This window comes from Psammomys obesus, unplaced genomic scaffold (genome assembly GCF_907164565.1).
Source record: "Psammomys obesus unplaced genomic scaffold, mPsaObe1.curated_primary_1811, whole genome shotgun sequence".
Lineage (NCBI taxonomy): Eukaryota > Metazoa > Chordata > Mammalia > Rodentia > Muridae > Psammomys > Psammomys obesus.
Genome location: NW_026596039.1, coordinates 20,241,847 through 20,263,047, shown reverse-complemented (window position 1 = coordinate 20,263,047; position 21,201 = coordinate 20,241,847). Strand labels below are relative to the sequence as shown.

General features: G+C 38.5%; 1 protein-coding gene across 1 annotated transcript in view; it reads left to right on the top strand.

Annotated features, from left to right (window-relative positions):
• Positions 1-21,201, top strand: part of Neo1 (neogenin 1) — a 193,184-nt gene that overhangs the window by 113,158 nt on the left and 58,825 nt on the right. Inside the window, exons 11-12 of the mRNA XM_055622080.1 lie at positions 14,429-14,648; positions 19,232-19,386. Of these exons, the coding sequence (XP_055478055.1) occupies positions 14,429-14,648; positions 19,232-19,386 (375 nt within the window). The remainder of the gene's footprint in view (positions 1-14,428; positions 14,649-19,231; positions 19,387-21,201) is intronic.

Genomic DNA, 21,201 nt, shown 5'->3' with positions numbered 1-21,201 from the left:
TTTACTTACTAACATTATTTCTGCTATCTTAATTTGTTTCTTTCTGGTTTATCATGCAGCTACCCTTAAAATTTTGGCATATTTAGACAGATTTCTCCCTCTATACACTTAGGGTTAATCTTTCCTCTCAACAGACAATAAGAAAAGTCCATTATGTTTTCACTGTCTTCTTACTCACATTGTGCCTTTCAGCAAACCACATTGTCTAGGTCACTTTCTTACATTCATTTGAAGTTTGTTCATCTAACTGGCTTGATTATATTTTGTAGTAAATATCTCAGAATGTGCAAGAAGTAGAATTTTAAGGCATTGCGTATCTGAGGATACATTATTTGTCTTCAGATGCAGTGGGCATTTTAACATACTACTAGGCATTAGTTCCATTCAGTTCATCATTTTAGGTTGCCCCCTTCCTTCTCTGGAAACCTTTAGAATTTTGACCTGGCTTTCTATTGTGTTTTCATGATGTGGTTTGTACACTTTTCTTTTAGCACGTCCAGTTGACATTATCCTGCCATCCAGCATAATTTTTAAATGTAAAGGTTCACATTTTTAGGTCTTAAAATATTTTATGATGTTATAGTTTCTATCATTCCTCTTGTTGCTTATTCTGTGATCTCTTCTTAGTCTTCTACTGTGTAATTCACCTATTGTCTGTTAATATTCTAGAAAAGATATTTGGAATTATCTTCTAATCTGTTTGTTTTAATTATTTTATTTTTATTATTTTAGGATTTTGCTTTATTTTTAATTGAAAATGGATTTTTTTCATGTGATATATTCTGATTACTATTTCCCCTCCAGCAGCTCCTCCCATCTTCTCTCCACCTTCTCACCCACTCAAATCTACACCCTTTCTTTCTCTCTCTCATTAGAAAAACAGGCATCTGTAAAAATTACAGTAAAATAAGATAAAACAAATCAGAATAAAACAAAACAAACATGGGGAAAATACAGATTCACGACTGGACAATGCAGAGAGTGCGAGACCTTGGAACACTCAGTCCTAAGTCAGGTGTCTCCATCAAATCTCTCCCTGGGGATAAGGAGGCAGAAATATTGTAAGAGTCAATGGGGATGGAAAACACCAAGGAAACCAAGCCTTCTAGACACAGTAGGACTGATCATTTTTGAACTCACAGAGACTGCAGCAGCAAGCACAGGTCCTGCCCAGGTTTAAGTCAGAGAGGGTCCCCTTGCTGAGAGGAGAAGTGAACACGAGCCCCTATCCGTGGGACAGAGGTGTCTCTAATCAATAACTGCTTGCATAGGAAAAATGAATTTTCTTGCTAGAGTCTCATTGGATATATAAGCCATACTTAAGGGTAGTCTCCATACTCAGGAGATGGTCAATACAAAACAAAGTCAGTGTTATTTTAGGAGTTTGTTGTTGTTCTCATAATGCTTTACCTGGGCTTTTTTTATGTTTTATTTTTTACTTTATAGATCTTTTTCTTCTACATTATGGTTTCCAGTTTTCTCTTTTTAATGGGATTTCTCTGTGTATAATTTTGTATGTTTCCGTGTCTGTATGTGTTCCTTGTGCTTTTTCTTTGGCTCTTTTTTCCCGGAAGTCTACTTTTCCTAAAATTAGCATAATTAATCGGTATGTGATAACTCTGTAGCCTTATTTCCTAATCATTTTTTATAGTGTTGGGGATCAAACTTAATACATTGAGCATGTTAAATAAGCACCGTGGTGCTGACCTCCATCTCTTGTCCAGTGCCAGTTTTGCTTTGATTAATGTTTACATCCTACATCATTTATCCGTTTTTGTGTTGTTTTATTCCTACTAGATCATGCCAATACGATAATGGTTTAAAGAGGAACTACAGTTTTATATCAGTTAAGAATAAAGGAATAGAAGGGGAGGAACACCTCACCTATCAGCAGACTGGGGTAGGAGCATAGAGGGAGAAGAGGGAGGAGACAAGGGAGGGGGATACAGCCGGGATACAAAGGGAATAAACTGTAATAAATGATAATAATAAAAATATTTTTAAAGGAATAAAAGTAAGCCAGATGTTAGTGACACATGCCTGTAATCCCAGCACTTGAGAGACTGAGGCAGGAGAATTGTAAAATGGAGGGTGTCTTTGGTTGTATAGTGAGATTTGTCTCAAAAGCCAAAGATGGAGTTAGAGGGGGGGAGGGAGAGGAGAGAGAGACAGAGAGAGAATGAGGAAGGAAGTTTAAAGTTTGGAATGATTTCTAAAACTAATGCAGCTTGTCACTGGCTTAGGTGTCCCAAGGATACTTTTTCGTCTAACTACTCATTTGTTTTCTTGCATCCTTCATGGAATATTTCCAGTGTTCCTCTTTTCTGCTCTTTTGAAAAGTAAAACTCTACCAGATTTGGATATAGGTTTTTCTGTTCTTTTGTTTCCACCAACCAGCCTCTCTCCCTCTCCTCCTTGTCTATCTCTCTCTCCTTTCCCTCTCCCTACATGAATAAACAGTGTATGTAACTACCGTTCCTGAGTGTGTACTCTAAGAACTGAAGCTTAAGCTTGTTAAGTAAACTTGTCCTGTCGTGTATATCTGTTGAAGCTGGCATGTGACTCTCACCTGTCCGAATCACAGGAAAACATATGTACTAAACACCATGTAATACTGTGGAGATACAACTTCTGCCCAAACTCAGTTAAGTTCATGTTCTCATTATTACTTAAATTGTTTTGCTATGTTAAAATGCCTCCCTGTTGTCAGGATCAAATCTTGTTTGTCTTTCAAAGCCTGATTCTAAATGCCATTTTAGCTCTTGGCTTTCAGCAGAAAGGAAATCCCTAGTGTCATTGAATGTTTATTTAACCTACTTTCTATAGTATGCATGCCATGGCCATTTGATGTACATAGCTCTTTTCTATTAGTCTGCAAAAAAGGATTTGTGTCCACTGTTTGTATCACTTGTATGAGAGAGCTTCCCGCATTGTTTAATAGGGACCATTTTAATATCAGTGGTCAGTGAGCACACTATTTAGCATAATTTCTGACCTTTCTTTGTAAAAATACTCTCCTAAGCAGTTTCTCCATCAGATTGTTGACTTGTTATTAATTGTATGGATTTTATTTAAATATGGTAAAGGATCTTGAATATATCTGTCTTAATCCTACCTTGGGGATTAACATTTATAAATATTGAAGACATGGCAAATGGTTTTAAAATTAGATAAGCTTTCTTTATTATCTGCTATCAATAAAGTTATCTGAATATACATGACAGTTTCGAGGATATTCAGATATTTGGGAGTCATTTGCACGTTAGACATTTTGCTATTTCTCTTTCTAGAACTGAAATAATGCTGATTGTAATTGGGAAATGATTCCCAAGCTAAAAGTAGATGTCAAATCTTTGCTTCAATGATGTCTATCATTGCTTCTGTCATACAAACCTTGAAAACATCTTTCAAGTCTTGTTATTCCTATTAGCTTTTCACAAGACAATTTGATGTATCTTTTTTTAAAAGAAATAATACGTAACAAAAAGAATGTGCCATTTTAAGTAAGCCCTATTCTAAGCATAGGATCCTTGAAAATTATTAGTAAGACTTTTTTCTACCTGAAAATCAGATTTTTAGAATTAATAACATTTTCTTACATGAGCTTTGCTGAAAAAAAATTATTCCTGCCCTGACAGGTGTTTGTAAATTAGACTGTGACAGTGTATGAAGGTGTCTCTCAGTCATCATCATTACATAGCATTATCTCTTTGCTTTCATTTTTGGCTCGTCATATTTAAAACTTGGGAATAATGATAAATTACATCATAAGAAATTTATGTCATTCTTGGCATCTCACTAGCAAGCTGTGACACTTGTCGGATACAGCGAGAGACAGTTGGAAGCACGGGTCGCAGCTTGGAGTCGCTAACTGCTGTGCCCTTACAGTGGCCTCTTTATGTGACAGATTACTCCCAAGCATGTGTGTCCCGGCTCTCATCCCGTTACTATTTCTATTTTTAATAAAGGGCTGTGACTAATAGCCTAGTGCAGTTGTTCCCCTGACTGAATGTGAATGCTTTTCTCAAGCTTTTTCATCTATTAGAGTAGGTGTTTTGTTGGATTCTACTTGGATTCTGTGTTTCTTAAAAGTTTGTTTTATTAATTGCTTTCTTCCAGCTGTTTGCTTTGGGGGAAATGAACTGCTCTATCAGAATTGTAGAATAGGACCCAGCAGAGGAATTCTCAGGATGAGTACTCAACTCTGTGAACTTTCATGTACACATTTTTTGGTAATTTTAGAATGGCATTTCTAGCAATTTGATTGGTTTTCCAATGGCACTTATAAAAACAGCTTATCTCTATCCTGCTGGTAATGTGAAGACATTGTCTGATAGATACAGTCTAAAATGATAGGTTATCTTTTTAAGTTTTTGGTAGACTATGCTGCCATATTTATGAACACGACAGCTCTACTGGCATTAAAGTGGTGGTGCTCTCTAGCTAAACCATCCTGCACTCATTGCAAAGAACCTGGCTGAGATTAAAAAGGTTCCCTGTAACCATAGAAACTGGACTGCATAACAAGACCCTGTCATTGTTTTCACAGTGCATTCATCTCTCCGCTTCCTGACTGCAGCATAATGTGATCAATCTCCTGCTGCCACAGAGAGAAATTGCTCTATCTTACTGCCACAGTTCCTTGCTGTGATGTGCCATAAGCCCAAATAAGTCCTTTCTTCCTTAGCTGCTTTTGACAGGTGTTTTTCTCACCGCAGCAAGAAAGGTCTTCAACATACTAGGCAGGTGCTCTGCAGTTTAGAGTCGATCGTTGTCCTCAGCTTAGATGACTATTCGTTGTATTCGGGCAGGCTCTCTCTGTGTGGGTGCCCAGTCTAGTGTGGCACCCATGTTTCTCGTCTCCCAGGTGCTGAGCTTATAGTCATGAGTCAACACCCCTCCCCCCGTGTGTGTGTTTCTTTTTGAATTACAATTATTTTTTTCTTTTTGTGAAAATAAAATCAAACATTAAAATCAAGAAATTAATAACGTCATTTATCAAGAAAAATTTTGGGTAAGTGGAGTTTGGCAGCCCTGAATGTATTCTCTCTCCTTTTTATTGAAAGATAGGAACTACCCTGAAGCCTATGCTTCTTTCTTATGTTTGTTGTACTGACTTATTATGGTTAGTATCATGACTCAGATTATGGTATTACCTCTTTCAGGGAAATTATCTAATTTTTGCACTATTTAAAGCACATATGACTATAATAGAATACTGGACTCAGTTCTGCAGCAAACAACCAGAAGACAACAAACAAACTGCAGAGAGAACATAAAAGAAATATTTTAAACATTTGCAAGCATGCCAGGGTCATGACTGCTAAGATTAGGGAAATCAGTGATGTGAGACCCCTCTATCTGCCTGAAATACTTCCTGGTTCCCCAGGGTATGAGGGTACTCCTAACCTAGAGGAGCTGGGAGCAGATCACCTGCAGGGTCAGAGACCTAGATGGAAGGGTTGGGTTTAGAAAGATAGTTGGAATTTATAGAGCAGGCTCCTGGAGAGAAACTACAGGAAAGAAGCTTGCAAGAGTTGCAGGGATTCTTTCTCCTGGAGTCTTTTGGATACCATGTTGCATTTATGTTACATTATGGTCTGTTTCTTTCAATTTGACAGTTCTGTAGACTAATGATCTGTCATATCTTCAACACTTTTGGTCAAAATATAATGTTCTCTCATTATCTTAAGGTTATGCTGATGTGTTTTCCCCCCTTAAGAAGTACAAATGGAAAGTGACCTTTCAGTGCTTCTGTGTCGGGGTACATGGTGTTTATCAGTATGCTTGTTTGCTCTTGTTAACCTTGATGGTGAGAATTAGATAGTATCTTCCATGCCATCTCCATTCTTATTCTTCCCGTAGTCACCTCTAAGCCCAGATCTCCTCTAGTTACCTGAGTATAAATGTTCTGGAGGCTGTTGACATCTCAGAGCTCCTTTGACAGGCTTCTGTGTGTTCTTCTCATCCAAGTCATCCCTGCTTCCAGATGAACTGACAGTTCCTCACGGTCAGCTGATTTGTGTGCCCCTTTGAAATACGTAGAATTTCCATTACATTTATTTTCCTCATATCTGCCTTATTTCTTAATATAGTTTAATTTACTTAAAATACTTTCCTGTAATACAAAATCGAATTTATGGAGTCTTATTGGGAACAAGCAAAAGAAACCTAAGTACTACCATTTTGATTTCAGGCTCCATTTAATCATAAGGAGAAACTAAGTTCAAGGTCCCAGGCCCTAGGGAAGCTGGAGACTTCCCAATAGCTGAACAGCTCCTATTGTAAGGAAACAATTGTCTTAATCCAGATATTTCAGGAACAACTTGTAAGGAGACAGATGTCTGAGTCCAGACATCAAACTAAGTTCATTTCCCAGGCCCAGGAACCTACTCCTGTCTTGATTGATGGACACTCCCTTGTTCAACCCCCTTATGTCAAAAATATGATTAAATAATACTACAGCCTAACCCACTCTCCCTTGCTTTATAGTTTCATCCCTTAAATATTCTGTATAATGTCCCTTCAGGGTTGTAGTTCAGCTCCTTAATCTGTTCTGAAGTCCTGATTGATTAGTAGCAGCTTGATTACAATAAATTTTGTCACCTGCATTGACCTGGTATTTGAGTTATGTGGGATTTAAGTGGACACCATGACAGTTTATTATTTCAGAATAGTTCTTAAGCCAGGTATGGTTGCACATGCTTTTAATCCCAGCACATGGAAAGCAGAGACAAGCAGATCTCTGAGTTCAAGGCTAGCCTCATCTACAGAGTGAGTTTCAGGACAGCCAGAGCTACACAGAGAAACCCTGTCTTGAAATTAAAAAAAAAAAAGTAGAGTTCCCAGATATACACTTGGCTTACATTCTAATATCCAAACCCAAACAGGCTTTCAGAAGACTAACCTCCATTATATTTCATACTTTTAGATACATAAACCTTTGGTTCAGCATTTCCATTTCCAGGAATGAATACCAGAAATATTTATATATGTACATAAAAATACATGTATAAGATTTACAGAAGCATTGCTGGTAATAGCTGTGAATGAGTTAATGAAAATACCTATGTAAACCTGGTGGTGGCAGCAGTGCACGCCTTTAATCCCAGCGTTAAGGGAGACAGAGGCAGGTTGGGTCTCTGCGAGTTCAAGGACAACCTGATCAACAGAGGGAGTTCCAGGACAGCCAAGGCTACACAGAGAAACCCTGTCTCAAAAAAACAAAACAAAACAAAACAAAACAAAACAAAAAAAAATCCAACAGAAATCTATGTAAGGAATGATAAAAGTAATTCTGTGCTTGGAAATACTTTGTAGCAATTGGGAATGTTGAAATTTGATTTTATACAGATGTGGGAGCCTCTTCAAGCCATATGTATACAAACGTTTGCAAAGCAACATGTTTGGCATTATGTGATTCTTTATTTATGTGCGTAAATATAAAGACATCTGTTAATCAGCTTTTCATTGCTGTGATAAAATCCCTGGGGTTAACTACTTGAAAGGAGAAAAATTTGTCTTTGCTCATTCTTAAGGAGTTTTAGTTGGTGGTCTCTGTTGCTTTGGGCTTAGCCCATTCTTGAAGAGTTTTAGTTGGTGGTCATTTATCTCTGTTGCTTTGGGCTTATGGCAGTGAAGTATATCATAAGGAAAGTGTAGCAGAGCTTGTTCACCTCATGGCTCCTGAGAAGTTGAGGAGGGGGAGGCAGGGAAAGGGCTTAAGGGAAGGAACAAAGGGGATCAAAGAAAATTTGGACGATAAGAAGATACCATCTGTATTCTACTAGAAATATTTGTATGTAATGGAAAGTGAGAGATCCCTGCAGGTATCAGACAGGGAAGGAAACCACATGAAGAGATGAGAATGAAAACCAGATTGACTTCATCTACCTGAATCATCTTCTGGGAGTCTAATGCCTGGTGGTTCGTTGTCAGCACATTTAAAACACAGTACAGTTGGGAAAAGGTTTCCACATAGTAGTCAGTCCAATGCCAAGTGCACAGTACTGTTTGAGGTGTAACTACATAGGAACTTCTTTACAAAGCACATGTAGCCATAAAGGTGGCTTTTATAGCTAAAAGGCCTAGAATCCAGTGTGGTCTGAACAATAGCAGAGAGGTCAGCAGGCCATAAAGTGCTTTGTAGGTGACCTTTGCTACTTTGTGGGTTCTTCTTTTTCCTACCCTTTATTATTCCCCTACCCCCACCTGGGTTCACCCCCAACACTAGGTAGGAGAGAAACAAGGATAGAAGGGAGAGAGGAATTAGGAAAATATCTGAATCTAATTTCTTTCCTTTTGTTTCTTTGACCATGACTTCTAAGGAACCTAAGCCAACTTCCCTGAATGACCAAAAATCCCTCTTTCGCCTCTCTCCAGCCTATCGTTTATATAGCCTCTGAAAAGTTCCCAGAATGCCAAATGTCATAATCACAGAAATTATCTGCAGCTGGCAAAACCATGCATCTGCTAGAGCATGAGGCAAATCATGGTCAGCTGCTGCAGACAGTGCAAAGCAGCCCACATCCCTAAACCTGGATTAAAACAAAAGCATATTCTTACAATATTTCTGACTTTTTTAAAGAAACAAAAATTTCAGAATTCTTACTGCAAACTCCCCCCCCCCCCTTTTGTTTTAAGCTGTTAATTGTGCTGTGTGTTTTGGGAAACTATAAACAGACATTTACAATGAAATGAGCCCTTTTTGGGTCAGTAGCCAACTTTTCCAACATAAGCTTGATGTTCAAGCTTATCATCATCCTTTTTGATGCTTTTCGTTTCCTGTGGGGATAAGCACATCTGCATCCCCAGTTCAAAGCTTTGTCTGGTCTCCACTTTAATGTTAGTGCATCTCTATGGACAGGCTGATTGACTTCCAGGTTTTAATGTTAATACATCTTTATGGATAGGCTGATTGACTTCCAGCTTTGTTTGGCTTTGGTTTTGTTTTTTTCTATAGCCCAGTGTTTCTCAGTGGCTCTTGTTCTTTTCTTATTAACATTTAAAAATGTAAAGTTAGCAGAAAACTATTGATTCTGTATCTGGGTTTTTGTTTGTTTTGTTTTATAAGCTTTTTCTTTAAGGTACAATTAGATCTTTCTACAACTGTTTGTCCTGTAATTGGACAATTGGCACAGCCTGGGGTTGTTTTTGATGCCCTATATCAATCCTTTCCCCAGGAGCAGTTACCATTTTACGCCTTGTTTCATTATGGGCTGTCTCTGGAATGGCAGGAATATTAATCTGAGTACCCCACTGTTGTAAAAGATGCCTTCCTCATAAGTTTATGAGTATGTCAGCCACATAAGGTCTTAACTTATCTATTTGACCTTCTGGTCTTACACATTTAACCCATTGTACATTTTGTTTTACCTGAGATAACTTTCTAATTCTTAGACACTGGGTAAAAACCTTTTGAAGTGGCCACTTTGAATTCCAAGATTTTTTTGTGAAATGATCTGCTTTTTACATCTGCTCCTGTATCCATCAAACCTTCTATTTCAATACCATTTACTTGAATTTTTAATTTTGGCCTCTGATCATTAACAACTGTTTTCCAGAACACATGTTTACTAGTACTTTCAAACCCTTCTTTTCTTTCTGCTAGAGCAGCTTTACCTTTGATGTAGGGAAACAGTATTAGCTGAGCAGTCCCATCACCTGTGTTAAATTGCATCTCTCCTTTTACATAGCCATAATTTTAATTTCTCCTTTGAAATGTTCATCTATGATTCCTGTATGCACAGTGATTCCTTGGGAAGTCAGTCCACCCCTTCCCAGTATCATCCCAACTGTCCCTAAGGGCGAAGGACCATAAACTCCAGTAGTTATTTTATAACATTGAGTTTTGGAGCTAGAGTAAGATGTTTATCTGTGCTCAAGTCTAGAGAATCACTGCCTGCAGTAGTGTGCATTAAATCTGCAATACTTCTAGGGTTTGTGGTGCACACCTTTAATCCCAGCCCTCAGAAGGCAGAGGCAGGCAGATCTCTATGAGTTTTGAGGCTAGCCTGGTCTACAAAGCAAGTCCAGGACAGTCTGGGCTATTGCACAGAGAAACCCTGACTTGAAAAAAAAAAAAAAGTCTATCTGCAATAGAGGGTTGAGGGTTTTCGGCCTGCTTGTTATTTTCTGCTGCTTGTTATTTTCTGCTGTTTGTTATTTTCTGGCTGACAACAGGCTTGTGACTTTTGCTGCAGATTTGGAGTCTGGCCCCCAAGGTCGTTTCCCAATGGTAAGAAATTACCTTGGATATCAATTTCTGGATCTGCATTTCTGAGCCCAGTGGTGGCCTTTGCAGTATCGTATACACACCTCAGGAAGCCTAGATGTTCTTTCTGTTTGAGATTTAGGGAAACCATTGTCTTTAGAAACAGGTTGTTCACTTTTCCAGTGCAAAGTACCATATTTCTGGCAGTTAACGCATTGGGAATTTTAAGATATGAGGCTTTTAGTTTGATCACCGTCTACAAATGACCCTATTTCATGAAACTGAAGCACCGGGCATTTTGATATCAGAGACCTCTAGTTATAACTTGACCTATGATGCTAGCATGGCACATATGAGAACCAATATCGGTCATTTCCCTTACCCATTCCTGCATGGGCACTGCCTGTGCCTTTAATGGTCTAATAACATTTTACATTCGGTTCTCACATTGTTCAAATGCCAAGGTCTCCATCAACACCTGCTTTGCATCAGGGTCTGATATGGCTTTCTTTACTATTGAGACTGGTCTTTGTTTAAAAAAATGTTTTGAAGACTTCTCCAGACCCTTCTGTAATCTTTTTCCCAGGCTTCTGAACTTTGTCCTCCACTCTTAAAGCCACCTCTTATAGTCACCTCATTTAATTGGATCTGCCCTTGTATATCAGAGTACCACCTTACAAACTGGTCTTTTGCTATATTCATTCTCCTTGCTCTATTTCTCTGTTCAGTGATTTGGGCTTCTTTGCTCAACCATGTTAACAGTTGGAACTTTGGACCTGCCTCTAGTACAGCTGTTACCAACCCCTTCTAGTCTTGGGGAATAATTCTGTTTTGAGTAGCCCAGTTATTTAGCATTTGTTTCACATAAAGTGAGTACTTTCCATATGAAATCATGTCCTCTTTGAAAAAACACCTTAGATCTATCATTTCTATAGGATGCCATTCTATCTCATCAAAACCCTGTTCCACACCATTAGCAGCCATGTGCTGTTCAACTATTAGGTAGGAAAGCTGATGGTAATCTCATAACCCCGGGATACCCCTCCTCTAATCCTGGTGATCCAAAGCAGTCCCATATCCTCACACCTGTATTAAAACAGAAACACATTCCTAGAATATTTCTTTGTTTTTTAAAGAAACCAAAATTCCAAAATTCTCACTATAATACATGTGACATCTTCCCTAAGGATGAGTAAAGGTCTAGGAAGGGAAGAGTCTGGGATAAACATTTTGAGACATTTGGGTGAGGTCTGCCTTCATAGAGAGCAAAAATGTCACCAGTTCATTAACAACCTCCACTCTTAGCTTTCTGGATGGAATACAGGTATTTGATTTTCTCTCTCATTGAGGAGACACACCTTTGTGATTAATAGTCCTGGTTCCTATAATACTTTTCTGGACTACAAGGCCCTTGTGCCCCCTACAGGAAAGGAAATGTTGGTTCTTCAAGTTATTTTTATAATTGGCTTACTGCGTTTTGTTTCATTTTGTTTTGTTTTTGTATTAAAGTATGAAATGGACTACTTACAGGGTTGAGCAACCAGAGCAGTTTTCAGAGGCTCTTTTCAGTAGGCTCTCTGTAGTACAGGACCTTGGCTAGTGTTTAATCTAGGTACCAGGAACTGACTTCTGAGGGAAGAGATTGCATCATTAATACTTAGAAGTGTTACATTAGCAAACAAAATAGGATTTTTCTTCTGTAGAATTGTCAGAGGTGTTTAGCACTGGAGCCTCACATTACCCCAACCCCCTCTCTTCTTTCTTTCTGGTCTCCTTAACTAACATCTCTCACATAGGACACAGTGTGAAACTGTGCCTTAGTTGACACTCATGCATCATGTAGAGCTCACCCGATCCAAGGCAATGTCACCATGAACACCCCTGGGACTTACCAATATAATAGAGGTTTCTGCTTGAGGGAAGAAAGAACCTTTTCCAAGACACCCTCTTGAAGGAACTTGGAAATCAGAGCACAAAACAAAACCCACATGTGCCTACTCACAGCTCACTTCACTTACTTAAATAGGCGTCAGATTAGAATAATTGGATCTTCTTAACCAAAGGCAACATGCGCAGCACAGAATTTAGTGATTTCCACCTTGAGAAACAGCTTCAGGTATGTATAACGTTAGCCAGGTGAAGCTGTCAAACCCAGACTGTCTGGTTGCTGTTGCTCTGGCTGTAGGAACAGTGAAGACAGAGAAGCTCAAAGGCTTGTTATCGTACAGTGAGCTAGGAAGGTTCACAACAGCACGAAAGATAGGTTCTGTCATACAGCAGTGCCTCCTGGGCTGAGGGGCTAGCTTGGGATCAGCCTGTGGAGGACTGTGAGCCAAGTGCTAAGGTTTTCAGGCTTATTCTGTCAGAAGTTTTGGTGCAGAATGAGTGGTCAGATCTTTGATTCTCGGGAGTAAATTCTAATGGCAAAAGGGGAACAAAACAGCATAATTTTTAAAAATATTTTAATTGCATATATATGGCCTCAGGATCTGTGCTTTTACTTAATCTTTGGGCCTGTGATAGCTGATTAACATTTGTAAAACTTTGGAGTAGTTTTTAGACATTTCAGTTTTGTGGACTTTAGATAGGTTGATTTTAAACTTAAGTGTTTTAAGCCACAGAAATGTCCTAGAACTCTGTGAGCATTGTTATTTCACATTAGGAGTATGTGTCTCAGTAAAGTTTGTACTTAGGGCTGAAGAAAAATGTTATAATCTTAAATTTTAATAGACTAATTCTTCCATGGAGGTAGACACAAAAAGAAGAGAGCAAGAAAGAAGTAAGTTGCCCAAAGTGACACAAGTAATTGGCATATCCAGATTGGAAATCAAGTTCTCATTGTCTTGTTGGCTAAATCAGAGGCCTTTTAAAATAAAAGTCAAAGTTAGATTTACTGCTCCACCACTTATGTGACCCAGGACACATGATTTTAGGTCCTTTAAGTGACACCATCTTTAAGACTGAGACACTGTGGTAGCACAGACTACAGAATTGTGATGATTTAGTAGTCCACATAATGAGGCAGTTCCATGTGAAAAGTGCTCAGATACTTCTAAGAGACTGTTGCCCTGTTGTTCTATGACTTAATTCAAAACTAAGTATGAGGTAAGAGTGCTTACCTAGCCTACTGGGGAGGCCCTGGGTTCAAGCTCCACCAAATGATGGATGTGGAAGAAATGCAGTCTACAAATTACTTTCTCTTTACCTGTTTTCTGCGAGCTTCCCCAGGAAGTGTGTAGTAACTTTTTTCTTTCTTTTTTTTTTTTTTTTAATGTGAGACCCTTTTAGGGGTGTAGGGATGTATGAGATTAAACTCTTTTTGTCTCTAAAAGGAAAAATCAGGTTGCCTACAAGGAGTAAGATTTCTAAAATCAGAACTGCCTAACAGATTAGGCCATGAAGAACAGGTTTGTGGCGGCGGCTCAGTGCCTGCACTGCTGCCTCACCCCCGCACACATGTCCAAAGCTGTTTGCATTTACGCTGTGGTGAACACCCTGGCGGGGAGCCTGAGTGACCTAGATTGTTTCTGTGGTTTTGGAAATTTTGGTTCAGGTTTTTATAATGTTAGAGTTAAACAAATTGGCATGATGACAAATGAAGTATAATTTATCAAGATGAGGAAGGTTGTCGCTTCCCTTGGTATTGCCCGTATGGAAAACCAGAGCTTAATAGTAGAGTGGAAAGTGCAGCTGAAAAGCATGCTACAGTGAAGTCATAACCCTCCAGTCCCCAGACTTTCCCTTGAGGTTCTTTGTTGGATATAGTGAGGATTAGCTATGCTTTAGTCATTATAGATAGGTTTTTTTAAATAGTTTGGTACAGTGGAAAATGCTTAGGTCCATCAAACCATGAGAGTTATATGCAAAGTTTGACAAATGTTGCATGCTGACTTCACTCCTAAGAAAATTACCTGGCCACCGTAAGATGTGTTATTCTTTTAAGATGTGTTTTCTGTCACCTCCCTGTTCCTTACCCGCAACCCTTATCAAATCAGAAAATCTGCTTGATGTACAGTGATATGTCTTGAATATCTCCATTAGTTTGCAGTAGTTACCCCAGGCCTGCATGTTAGCCTTCAGTTTAATGGCCTTTTTTATGTTCATTCATTTTATTTTATTTCCCATCGTGGTTTTGTTTATTTCTTTTTTTTTCTGTTCTCTTTAAAAACCGTCGTGGTTTGCCCTTCATATTCCCCAATGTTTGCACATGACAAGATGTTGCCATCCCAACATTACCTCCCACTTCACTGACCAGTGCCACTACTGACCATCTAGCACCAGCCACAACGGGACCACTGCCTTCAGCTCCTCGGGATGTCGTGGCCTCCCTGGTCTCTACTCGCTTCATCAAACTGACATGGCGCACACCTGCATCCGACCCTCACGGGGACAATCTCACCTATTCTGTGTTCTACACCAAGGAAGGGGTGGCTAGGTAAGTGCTGTGTCCTTGGAGCCAGTGGGCAGCATCTTGCATCCCTGCCTCGCCCTGCTTACCTCATTATTGCGCAGGATTTATACGAATTTTCAATCCAGAAAATAAAATCATTGGAGTTTGTCTTTTCTAATGTTATTTAGATCATTATATAAACTCCAAGCACATTGAAATCCTAGAATTCTAGTCTTTTTTTCCCTGCCTTTATGAAATAATGGGAGAATGCAGATAAAGCTGTTTAGGTTGAAACATCAGATGCAGCCGGGACTGTGCCTAGTATGTTTTGTTTACTGATTTTAGTTTAGGGACTCAAACCAGATCAAATCAATGTGCATGCTAGGAAAATGTTGCCACTGAAACATGTCTCTGACACTCATAAGATTGATTCAGAGTGTAGAGATTAAAGGAGGTTTAATTTATTAATCAAATGAATTTAATACTGTATCTTCAGGGTCTTTTTGATGTCACAAGAGGACTCAAGAGTAATTTCCCTAAGACTGCACTGTTGGTAAATTGCCTGTTATGTCCTCCCATCTCAAGAGCTCATACTGTTCATAGGAGGATGTATAGGCTCTCCAGACCACTTCATCCCACAGCCTGGCCTTATTTGTCTGTGTACCCTAATTTTCCTTCTCAGTAAACTCATTTTCTAGTGAAGCCAGTCTAAAAACTAATACTGACGATTAGTTATAATAATGAGATTAACTTAAGGATGTTCAGTTATTTCACATGTATTTATATTGTTTTCCCCGCCAAATTATGAACTCTGTGAAAGGTCTGTGTCACCTGCTAACTGTTGTATATTCTTTCAGTGTGCTCAGCTTTGGGCCCTAACATGTCAAGTAACAATTATTTTTTTGCTAGTGTTCCTGTAACTGCTATATATGGACAGTATTTCTGGCCAGACCACCAAGCTGGCCAGGTGCAGGACCCCATGATTTTACCTCATCACATGTCTCAGTAACATAATTTTATCCTGATAGATTGGACTACACATCAGATGATTACTGAAAACAGGTTGGTTGAGATTTTACAAAGTCCTGAACATAAAAAGATGGTACAGTGTTACCAGTCTACTGAGCATGAAAGACATTAAATAAAACAGAGGAAGTTAAGAGAGTGGTAAGTGCTAAGAACAAAAAACTGAAAAATAAAACAGCATAAAAATAAGAAATAAAACAACAAAACCTCCCCAAAACAAAACTCACACCGGCAGAGTGGAAGGATGCAGTAGCAGCACACGGACCTTAAGGAGTTACAGTATCAATGGCAAAATAACCTACAGGTGACTCTAATGTCTTAATTGTAAATGTCATGTAAGTTCAGAGAAGAAGGAATCCAGTTATTCTTATGCATAATTTCTACAACAGGACCTTTGCCTTATTAATCCATCTGCCTTAAATACATTTCCCAAACAAATACTTATGTTTGGCTTCCTATCTGTCATGCTCTGATTACACCCCTCAGGCCTTCCCTAAATGCCCACACACAAGTTCCTATTCACTTTTACTCTGTATTGGAGCCATTTTATCCCAGTGCCATTTGTTAAATTTTTAGATTTTACAAATCTTATGATGGCAGCCAGAAGAGGGCCAGGTGAGACCTTTTACAGTGACAATCACACAACATAATAGTTCACTTTCCATGGCTGATGTGATGATGGTGAGACCGTAAACCTCACCTCCCTAACCCAGAACTTTTGGTAGAAAGCAGTATGAGATTAAAAATGGAGTGCACATTTGGAACCACGTGTTGGAATGCCAGGAACTATCTGGGCATAATCAAACAAGAATGGACCATTTTACACTCTCAAGAATTGTGCCCTCTGACGGTATTAACAGTTTGTAGTTAGCAGTATTTTTGAGAGTACTTTTCAAGGATGTGGTAGGAGAAAGGGAAAAAGCCAGAGAAACAGCAGGTTTGTTAATCTGAACACTGCAGTTAATAGCCTGGATAAAAATAAGAGCAGTGACTTACAGTGGGTAGGGAAAATGTGGGAAGTACATTAAAGAAGATTCTTTTAAGCCAGATGTGGTGGCACACCTTTAATCCCAGCACTGAGGAAGGCAGAGGCAGGTGGAGCTCTGTGAGTTCGAGTTCAGGATGGCCAAGACTACACAGAGAAACTCAGCCTCCAAGTGGGTTCCCTAGTAAAGGAAACGGGCTGTCTCTGACATGAACTCGGTGGCTGACTCTTTGATCACCTCCCCATAAGAGGCACCAACCTTACCAGGCCACAGAGGAAGACAATGCAGCCAGTCCTGATGAGACCTTATAGGCTAGGGTCAAAGGGAAGGGGAGAAGGACCTCCCCTCTCAGTGGACTCGGGGAGGGTCATGGGAGGAGCAGAGGGAGGGAGGGCAGGATAGGGAGGAAATAAGGGAGGGGACCACAGCCATGATACAAGATGAATAAGTTATAATAAATAATAATAATTTTTTTTAAAGATAAGATTCTTTAAGAGGCTAAGTGTTGGGTGGGATCGGGAGGAGATGAAGGAGGAGGCTTCAATTGGGAGATAAAATGAATAAATTGTAAAAAATAAAAATTAAAGAATGGAGGAAAAATGAGGCTAAGTTTTGTTACTTCATTAAGCTTGGTTTCTGAATACAAGCAATGAAGAATAAAAGAAGTCTGAAGTGAAAAAATATGTTGTGATTGTTTTGTCTCATAAACAGTTTATTCAACCTTCTGGAACTTATATTTATTAGCTTAAAAAACAAGGATAATAAATTATTTTACACAGTATAATAATAATACATTGTAAGAATGTAGGCAAATTTCTTCTATTTCTGCATTTAAAAATTCCACCATCAGGTGGCACTGTATACATTGGTCATAAGTAGTTGTGTTGGGTACCCAAGTTGTGTAGTCCAGAGGGTCCTCTGCCTGTCTTTCTTTATACATACGAAATAATTGTACTTTTTACTGTTCAAAAGCCTGTGTTGTAAACATCAGTTATTTTCTGGTATTGGCTGTTAAATGAGATGCTAGAGTTACTCCCAGTGTTCAGAGTGTTCTCAAGGTGGATGCTGCGATGTTGCTGCTAGTCTACATCTAGGGTGCATATATGAACACCAGCCAAGTCGGAGCTGCTGTTTCTGTGATTCAGGACCTAATAATTGTTTCTATGTTTTAAAATAGTGACTTTTTAAGCATTATATAAGCAAAGTGTTTTGCCTCTAAGCTTTACTTTTACGAAAAAGTTGTCCACCCTGCCTCATTCTTTTATTAAATACCTAAAGAAAGTGGGACCCAAAAAGACCTAGTGACTTGACCAGTCTCTTGGCAGGCTAACAACTTTATCATAACTGGAATTAAATTACCTCACTTCTTGTCCAACACTGTCTTAATATAAAATATACGTTTTTCTTTCTTATTTGATTAAGCTGTAATATTCAAACCTCAATTCCATTGTAACCTCACGGATAGTCTGAGAATAGTGTTTTCTGATTCCTGTCTTGACATTGCTTTTCTTGCTTGTTTGTTTGTTTTTGTTGTTGTTGTTTTGTTTTGTTTTTTCTGAAGAGAAACTTAGTTCATATAGACCAGTATATTGGAGCCTTCTCAGATTGTGTTTTCATCTCTGGGAATCATGCTTACTCCTGATTTCCTTTTTATAACAATGATTCTGTAGAAATTTGTTTCAGATTTTAATAATGCCACTGATTTCTCCTACTTCCCCACCTTTCAGAGAGGAACAAGCAAAAGGTACACACATTTTCAGCAATATAAGATTTACACATCAGAAAGCAAATGTTTATTAATTCTGTATGTGTGTGAGTCTTCTGTGTGTGAGCACTCTGCCCAGTGCTTGTGTAGCATGTGAATGTGAGTAACAGTCTTAACTTCAGTCTTGAGTACAATACCATCTCCAGTTGTTTTCCTAGGAGATATTTTGTTTAAAACTTTATATACAGGTGAGTCGTCGCCTGTGCTCTATAGAACTTTTAGTTTAGAGAAAGCACGGTCTTTTCCATTTAACAGAAGTCATTGGTGATCAAAACAAGATTCAGAAACCTCAAGAAATCAATTGATATTCTTCCTCTAAATCTGGTAACTTAAAAGTTTAGACAAAGACAAAATAGTATTGTTGGATATTTGGGGTATTGCTAAACAATAATTTTTATTACTAAAATATTCTCTCAGGCGGCGTAGCCAATTATAGTGTAGCATCCTCTTTGGCTTCTTTGTTTTACTGATTCATTTTTTAAAAAAATTTTAATGAAAATGTAATTACATTGTTTGCCTTTTTCTTTGCCTCTCTCAAACTCTACCTATTGTTACCCTTCCAATTTATGACCTTTTTTGCTTTGTATACACACCCTGCTGAGTTGTGTGGGTTTTGTGTGTATTTGGTTATAATCAATGATGTCAGTAATGTTGGGGCGATTGCCCACAGCTTCCAAGTATTCACAACTTGCTCTTCTGTCAGTCTCCATGTGCTGTTCTTGGTAAGCCTCAGTTTTGCTTTTGAAAGTAAATGTGACTTAATGATTAGATTTTCACATGAGCTGGAAATTAAAACTATCTAGAATTATGCTGTATTGATCAGTTTCTTTCCAAACCCTTCTTTATCCAAGGGAGCGTGTTGAGAATACCAGTCAGCCAGGAGAGATGCAGGTGACCATTCAGAACTTAATGCCAGCAACTGTATATATTTTCAAAGTTATGGCTCAAAATAAACATGGCTCTGGAGAGAGTTCAGCCCCTCTACGAGTAGAAACGCAGCCTGAGGGTAAGTCTTTCACCTGTCTGTGGGCCTTACCGAGAAGGGAGACTGTTTGGAGTCCTGTCAGCTTTTTGTCTTGCGTAATGGCTTCAGGCCCCTTCTAAATGGAAAAAATGAATTTCTGGTGAACATAGCAAGTAAAAGGATAGTAATTTTCTGCTTTTCTTCATATTAATATATACTGATATTTTTAAGGCTTTCCTTCGTATTAATATGTACTGATATTTTAAGGCTTAGTTCAGAAGTCTTGTAGAGCCTTTTTTTTCTGATCCTATGTACTACTGTATCTGTATGAACCTAAGATACGTTATCACTTCATTCCTTCTGTTGCTTTTATTAATATAGCTTACTTATCTTATGGATAGTTTCTGTAATGTCTAATGTATTACTTTGCACAGTAAGTGGTTATTTATTGTTGTTGCCAGCTGGAGGGCCCTGTGTTGGCATACCTTACTAGTTAGAACCTCTTGGTGCTTTTACTTTGGATCTGTGTGCTTTGGGGCTCAATAGTGTTGCCTACAATTACATTTCTAAGTTTTTTGTTGTTGTTGTTGTTCTTTTTTTTTGTAACTAAGGAAAGTGTCAGGTTGGTTTATATTATAAATGTCCTGTATGCCTTGTTTTTTGGTTATAAACTACAGGCCTGAATTTACAAGAAATATCATAATGTTTTTCTTCTTTGAAATTTTTGAACTTTTACTTCTCACCATAAGCCATGTTTTCCTCAGAATGTTCTCTAGTTAAATTTTATTGTACCTACACTAACTTTTCTGTGTTCATGAGCCTAAATAAAAAAGACTTTGTTTTAGTACAGAGCATGTGAGATACTTTTATAGAAACTCCCTCTCTGGGAGCTCAGAAGAATGAACTTATCAATTATAGAGTGGAAAGAATTCAGGAACTTTACCTGGTGGATGAAATAAAGAGCCCTTAATTTTTAATGTTATAGAAAATTACTTATCAAATATTTGAATCCCTCTTATGCCAGGTACTATGCAAAATACTGGAGATACAGAGATGGTGAGCAAGTAGGATTTGTCCTTGGGTAAGCGGTAGTAAATGTGGGAAGGGGGCCTTTGATCACTGTAGTGATAGATACTGGAGGCCATGAATCAATGCTAGGTAAGAACACAAGGGCCATGAAGACCGTCCAGAGTTGATTTAAACTGAATGCATTCTTATTGCAGAGGTTAGGGGTGCTAAATTTCATAGTTGACTGTGTTCAGATTAATCTAATTATCCATTAAATTTCAGGCTTCATTATCCTTCATTAGCTTTTAAGCGCAGGCACCATAATTGAGGGATACCAGACTAGAAATCAGAGCAAGGAAGAATTTATATAAAAAATATAGAAAGGATCCTGGGAAAGATGGGGCCTGAGGTTGACTTTAAAAAGCATTTGACATAGCACAAGCATTCTTGGGGAAGAAAGCTGAATGACCCAAATCCCAGAAATAGGATCAAAACAGTTCACATGCAAAGTGAGTCATGATGAAAATGAAGGAAGGACCACTGGATTTGATCTGGTGCAGAAGTCTGTCCTGGGGCTGTGAACCTTCTGAAAGTGAAAATATTCGTGTCTCTATATATATCCACTTTCCCCCTTGGAAAAAGACTATATAAGCTTTCATGAACACTTCAGGGTTTCTGATCAAATTGTTGAAAGCCACTGAACTAGAAGAGTCATTGTCAAATTTGGAAACAAAAGAAAAGACATAAAGAAAGTGGCCTTATTGTGTACCTACTATGTACCTTTCACTGTGTTGGGCAGTTCAGAAATATATAAGAATAGTAAGGCTTGAATTCTGTCCGCAAGGAATT